Source organism: Sinocyclocheilus rhinocerous, unplaced genomic scaffold (assembly GCF_001515625.1).
Source record: "Sinocyclocheilus rhinocerous isolate Xijiao unplaced genomic scaffold, SAMN03320098_v1.1 scaffold4561, whole genome shotgun sequence".
NCBI lineage: Eukaryota > Metazoa > Chordata > Actinopteri > Cypriniformes > Cyprinidae > Sinocyclocheilus > Sinocyclocheilus rhinocerous.
In genome coordinates this window covers 92,391-99,839 of record NW_015657966.1, presented here as the reverse complement: position 1 = coordinate 99,839, position 7,449 = coordinate 92,391, and the positions used below count along the sequence as shown (strand labels likewise).

The 7,449-nt window shown below is 37.4% G+C and overlaps 1 protein-coding gene across 1 annotated transcript in view; it reads left to right on the top strand.

Annotated features, from left to right (window-relative positions):
- Positions 1 to 2,878: 2,878 nt before the first annotated feature.
- Positions 2,879 to 7,449, top strand: part of LOC107721812 (calmodulin) — a 13,951-nt gene continuing 9,380 nt past the window's right edge. Inside the window, exon 1 of the mRNA XM_016529979.1 lies at positions 2,879 to 3,000. Within this exon, the coding sequence (XP_016385465.1) occupies positions 2,998 to 3,000 (3 nt within the window). The 5' untranslated portion in view covers positions 2,879 to 2,997. The remainder of the gene's footprint in view (positions 3,001 to 7,449) is intronic.

Genomic DNA, 7,449 nt, shown 5'->3' with positions numbered 1-7,449 from the left:
GAGCCATGTGAGACACTTTTTTTTATGGATGGGCTCTTTTTATTTCACTTCTTTTGGACTGATGCATGCAACACCTGCTGAGTGCCATGAAATTGATTGAAAGATCAAAGACCATTTTTAATATAACTCCGACTGGATTCGTCTGAAAGAAGAAAGTCATGTACACCTAGGATGACTTGAGGGTGAGTAATTTATGGGCTAATTTTCATTTTTGGGTGAACTAACCCTTTAATTATTTAAAACACCCTTATCACATACTGTCTCCCAGAATGGGTGTGCTGCAGCTCTTGTTTGCCCAGGTTTGAATACATTATTATTAAATATTATTGTAGGTAATTACATTATTAGAGGTGCTACTGTTTATAAAATGATTAAAATCCACTAAGAAGAATGTTTTCCTCCTTTAAGTCCTGTTTTGAAGCCTTCATTCTTCATTGACCTCTGCAAAGCAGCATGAAGAGGGTGATGAAAATGCTTCCTTGATGTAATGAAAGTCTGCAGTCAGCAGAAAGCAGTCAGCCTGCGGCCCTTCACAGGATCCGTGCTGCACTCTCCTTAAATCAGTCAGCGCATGCACATCAGTGCACATTCAGCAGTCAGAGACTAGCTCACGTAGACCAAAAGCTGGATGCAGACCCCTTGACGGTGTCACTGATGCTAAACTTCTTCATGACAGGCCTCATAGAAGACACATTATACAGTTCACCCTGTTCATCAGTGATCTTCCACACTTAAGGACACTAGGTGTCATGTTTGACCATTTTTGTAGGACATTGGCATGAGAGGTAACACAAGGCCATGGCAGGTTAGAAACAGGTCCTGGGTCTTGGGGACAATTTTGATCAAATAACATCTTAACTAATACAGTTTAATTACTGTAAACTAATACTTGCTTAATAAATTAAATAACAATGGGTGGGATGTGGTGATGAAGTTACTGTCTAGCACATAGAACATAATTACTTTTATAAGAGATAAAATATAAATAAAAACAATAAATGCATGAATAGAGAGAGAAAGAGTAGGATTTTATCAAAAAAAATCAAATAATTTAATTATTTCATTTTATTTAAGAAGTGTTTCTTTCTATATAAGAGATCATGTATATTATATAAAATAAAAATGATTAATGTTAAATTATATACATACATATATATGTGTGTATGTGTGTGTATAATTTAACATGAAATAATTCTTAAATTAAAACATTAAGTTTTATATGTATATTTTATATAAATAAAACAAATACAATATAATGACATTATTCTGTATTATGTGTGTGTGTGTGTGTGTGTGTGTGTGTGTATATATATACATACATATAAAAACAGAATAATGTAAATGTTGTAAATGTAAAATGTTGAGTGTTGACCTACAGGTGATTTGCTCATGGGTTGTACATTAGCCAATAGAAAGTGCTGAACATTCTGTGTGGGTAAAACCTGATGCACTTCCTCTTTTCTTTATAGAAATTGTACTGCAGTGTGGTACAATACAAGTAAATGTAGCCAAATACTATTATAGTATAATTCAATAACTTATTCCATTTTTTTTTTTGAAGTTTTACTATGACCACCTTGATGGGATTTTTATTATATACCGTTGCCTGGTGCATTGCAGGTCCAGGGCGGCCAATAATGCCCCCCTTAACATTGTGTATAATATTGCAGGTCCTCGTCAACCAATCAGATGCTCCGTAACAAACCGACGCCGTGAATTCTCAAGCGGAGGGAAATCCACGGGTATCCATCCGCCTGGAGAAACTAGTGCCAACGTCACTGAGTTCATGAAGAGCCTGTTCTTCATAAAAGCAGTAAGAGCAGTGTTTATTTAATAATTATCTAATAATGGCATCGACTAACTTGCACTGGGTTTAATAAAAGATGCTCCAAACCACAGAATCCTATTCTAATATACACAAACATAAGCAGAAATTAGTTTTTGGTGCCACAGTTTTTGTATGTTATTAAGTAGCATATCTAATAATTACCACAGAACATTACCACAGACCTCCTCTGGATAATTAGTTAATCTCTGACAATTAACATGTGCAAAATGAGCAATTTAGCCAGTAAAAAAATCTTCAGCAGTAATTAATATATTTAAACATAGAGCAGCATTGATTGTTTTTTTTATTTAATTTATTTTTAATTTTAATTTATGTAATACAATGCAGCATTGCTTATAAAATTAATTAATTGATGTATATAAATTAAGCTAATATCTTTAAACATGGAGCAGCATTGATTGTTTTTTTAATTATCACTATGTAATACAATGCAGTATTGTTTAAATTACTCTCTAAATTAAGCTAGTAATTAAGCTATATTTAAATTAAGCTGATATACATGCTAGTCTACCAAGTCAGGTCATCTGAAAATGCTCCAGACCCCTTTTAATACCAACAAACAAATGTATTTGTTTATTTTATCATTATTATTATTGTTTATTTTTTTTCAGTGGGGAAATGACTGCATCTTCTCTTCTGGGTGACAAATTTATGTGTATAAAAAGACTACATTAATTATTAGGTGCCTCAGACTAGACAATGCACAATTAATTCATCTATGACACTAAATCACAAAATGAGCGAGCTCTTGTCAATCAGTATGACTGAGTGGCAGTTCATCAACAGTTATTCACATCTTCACATTCTCCAACCCGGAGTCCAGGACATGCTAATAGTGTGCAAAGATGCATTGTTTGGCATTAATCCATCATCTTGATGCTGAAATATTTCAGAGCCATGCACACTGTGTACTGCACCGGCGTGCCGGTGGTGGGCGCTTCGGTCTGCCGGCGCTCTAACGGCGCGTGTGATTGGCGGAGAGGGAAAGGCAGGGCCGCTCGGCGCGCACTGAGTCAGGAAGTGAGTGGCGGATGAATACATGTGCGCTCTTCGCCGCGTCCACAGCCAGAGCCGCAGCAGCGCACGCAGCCCGACGAGACCTGCGTTTAGTCTAGTCTGGAGATTATCACGCTTTATTCCCTACAAACATGGTACGTAATCTTTTGTTTCATATAACGTTACTATTAATGCGTTACTCGTCAAACAGTCCGTTCGCATCAAATTAGCCTCGTTTTCTTAGAAATAGGCTTTTGATATAAGCGTTAGTAGCTGTAACTTCTCGAGATAATTTACTACAACGATAAACATATTTTAAACAATATTTAGTTACCTGCTATTGAGGTGTAGTTCAGTCAGAGTGAAGCTGAATCTACAACTGCGCAATTCTTACATCCTTTATCTTACATACGGGTTACACACATCAAATGATGTGCAACGTGTCCCTTATGTTATTGTTTTTACGTTATATTTTACAATATAATTAATTTAGATGAACATGACGGCACTTTGAAAGCTGTGCTTGTGATATTTTAACTAGACCGACTGGTTGTGTCAGTGTTTGGGGGTGTAGAGGGTCAGAAGGTTGGCATGGTAAGGATGTTTATGCTAATATTTGTGAAATATGATGGATGGGACATGATGAAGATGATTGTGGATGTGTCTGAGATGAGGATGTGGCTCCGCCAGCGTCTGTTGCATCATCTACCTCCCTTTAAACCCCCTCTAAAGACTGATTTACACCAACAGGACCAGCGTTTCTCATCTAAAACCACTTTACACACATTTAAAGGCATCACTAATGACAGGCAGTTGTATTTTAACCAAACCACAATGTTGCATGGGTTAAAACGGTGTAGGCTTATGGTAATGCGTGCCCAGTTTCCTGTATTTTGTCTGTAGTCACTGCAGCTTATGCAAATAAAAGGTGTGTCATTGTGAAATGTCTGTCATCTGTCTTTTTTTGTTTGTTTGTTTGTTGAATCTGAGAGGTGTTGTCTGACATTTCGTGTGTGTGATGAAATTGTGGTGCATCCTAGTAAACCAAAACCTGTTGGAGGGTTTTTTAGCCTCCCTGTAGGAATCGCAAATCACTAATATTATATATTTTAATATCTCAGTTGTTTCTCTTAAGCAGCAAAGAGAGTTTTCTACTGAAGAAAGGCTAATAATCTCATGTGTCTTGTCTACACACACACACATAAAGTTATGTTGAAGCAATTTTCACTCAGAAATTGCTAGTAAATTTCATAATGAACTACAAAGAAAGGGCAAATGACATTGAATTGAACATGACATTTTAAAGTAGAAAAACTGAATAATTTTTTTACAGTGCCAAAAATCTTAGTTTCTCATTAAATGTTATCTGAGCTATGCTGTTTGCATTTATTTTATAGCTTTATACTCATACTGTATGTCAAAAATTATGTTAGTTATGTCCATTTTTATTTCTTCTTAAGAGAAACGTACCTGAGAGCTCCATTAGTCTTCTAAGCTGTGAAAGATCGAACTCTGAGCAATAACATTTTCCTCTGGGCTTTTGTGCGTATGGCTTAATGTTTCTGGACTGGCAGAAGATGGGAGTTTGGTTTATTGTAGGTGGTTTGATCTCTATATTGGTTAGATCTGGTAGGAGACAGCTGTCCTGGGGTGAAGTTATGGTGTAATGTTTCCTGAAACTCATGCTTTATGTGTTGGGACTCTTGAGGATTATTCTGTGTATACTGACCTACATTGATTTGCCTGAGCATTTTTAGTAAGCTGTAGAACTGTGCTTCAGGCAAACACATCTCACCGCAGATGTGTGACAGTAGTGTCACTGCACAGCAAGTACAGCTGACGGGATTCGGTCTTGTGGTTTCTGTAGCCTGTGGAGTTGTAGAGATCTTTTAGCATTCAGGTGCGTGATAGAAAATAGAGGAGGAACAGTACAAATTTCAGACAGCTTGCTTTGCATCTTGGTTTTGTGGTCACATTTTCTGTAAAAACTCATTATGTCGCTATTAGAGGTGCAGTGATTAGAGGCTGAAACAGTTAAATTATATTTTACAACTGTTTCCACACATACAATTTCCGATATTTATTTTACGAAGAGCCAACTTCGCCCCATGCTTTTATGAAAATTACAGAAAACTTTGACACAAATTCTGAGAAATTAAATATGGGACTAAATTAATTGTGGACGAAACGTAGTACACAATTTAATATTGAAATAAACAATTTATAAAGTGGTATGTATATAAATATATGTATGAAAATTACAGACAACAATTTTGACAAACTGAAAATAATTATGAAAGATGTAATCGTCATTAAATTGTGTGTGTGTGTGTGTGTGTAATATTTAAATTTAATATTGAAATGTATACAATTATATGTATGAAAATTAGAGGCAACAATTTTCACAAACTGAAAATTCTGAATAATATATGCATGTAATTTTGTTTTGAAAGGGTAACTAGCAGTTCTGTTAATCATATAGCTATGGCACAACATAAAATTGGCAAATATTTGCAGACTATTGGCCTGGTCAATATATCGGTATATAACAAACAGTTCAGTAGTCTTAGTCAAAGATCATCATGACAGCTACACTGCCAACTACTAGAAAGTACTATCAATTCTACTCATAACTGCCTATTAACTGTATGTCTGATTTACGATTAACAGGTTTAGGAAAAGCAGCATGTTGTCGAACGTTTCGGGAATTGTCGGGTCTCAGAGCACCTGCTTAAATATGTGTGTTTGTGATGTCTTTATCGACCTACAACCACTACTTTCCATTTATTGCCCATTATAAAAGCGAAACGTTTCAGACAGCGAGACAGACAGTCTTCTGCGGCTCACACTGGATGGCAGGGAGTCCCAGAGCAGCTGCGTCTGTTCCTCTGCTGCAGCGTCCCATCCCCCAGAATGAGCTTTGGGAGGGGGGTGATGGGTGTTGCCTGGGTACTGGGCACATGGGCATGAGGAATGAAATGAACCGTACAGCTGGCAGCAGGAAGACCCACTTATCTAACAAACCAACACTCTTTTTTTTTTTTCCCCCCCATTATATCTGCAAGTGACTCAACTGCTGGAACTATTGGATCCAGTGCGTGTGCATTACAAAGGCTCTAGTGATCTCCACTGCATGTTATATGTCATATCATGTGAGCAATATGCTTACTTAATGCATAAAGTAAGTAGAATAATTGGTATGATTGAAGGGATGGCTGTGTGTTCCTCTGTCTTTGGCCCATTAGCCCCACTCCTCCCCTTCATAATGTTGGTTATTTGTTTTCCTAGCAGCTCTCATCCACTCTAGCAAGCTCTTGAGACTCATACAACAAGCTTTTCTCTCCTCGCTGTTAACCAAAGGTCTGGGTTGTTGGTCAATGTCCTGCAGCTGGCAGCAGGAAGCCCCACTTATCTAACAAACCAACACTCTTTTTTTTTTTTCCCCCCCATTATATCTGCAAGTGACTCAACTGCTGGAACTATTGGATCCAGTGCGTGTGCATTACAAAGGCTCTAGTGATCTCCGCTGCATGTTATATGTCATATCATGTGAGCAATATGCTTACTTAATGCATAAAGGAAGTAGAATAATTGGTATGATTGAAGGGATGGCTGTGTGTTCCTCTGTCTTTGGCCCATTAGCCCCACTCCTCTCCTTCATAATGTTGGTTATTTGTTTTCCTAGCAGCTCTCATCCACTCTAGCAAGCTCTTGAGACTCATACAACAAGCTTTTCTCTCCTCGCTGTTAACCAAAGGTCTGGGTTGTTGGTCAATGTCCTGTGATCTGATGCCACTGTATGAACTAAAGCGTTTTGTTTGGATGTCACATGAAATCCAAACACAAAAAGTGTTTACTCCTGCACTCTTAAAAATAAAGGTTCTTTATTGGCATCGATAGTTCCACGAAGAAACTTTAACATCCATAGAACCTTTCAGATGCACAAAAGGTCAAATGTTCTTTGCACTAAGAAAAGAAAATGGTTCTTTTAAGAACGGTTCACTGAAAGGTTCTTTGGGGAACCAAAAATGGTTCTTCTATGGCATCGCTGCAAAGACCCCCTGTTGGAATCTTTATTTGTAAGGGTGTAGAACCTTTCAGATGCACGGAAGGTTCTTTATAGTGGAACAAGATTCTTCAGATTAATAAAATGTTTTTCACACACAGAAAAAAAACCCGGTTATTTTAAGAACTGTTCACTGAAAGTTTCCTTGGGGAACCAAAAATGGTGGTGCCGAAAACCTTTTGGAACCTTTCGTGGTGATGCCATTGAAGAACCATTTTGGGTTTGTCTTGGAACATTTCAGTGACCAGTTCCTTAAAGGAACCATTTTTTCTTTGTGTGAAGCCTTTTTCCTTTTCCACTTGTGTCCAATGGAAAGGTTCTATAGATGTTAAAGGTTCTCAATGGAACCATCAATGCCAATAAAGAACCATTATTTTTAAGAGTATACTTCATGCTACAAATGTCACATTAGGGCTGTGCAATTAATCACTTGCGATTGTCATGCGCATCTCGTCAGTAAAGCCGGTTCCATGATTAGTAGTAAATCTCCATCACCTGCTTTCAGATGGAGCGGCATTTAATACACAGAGCCGTAGTT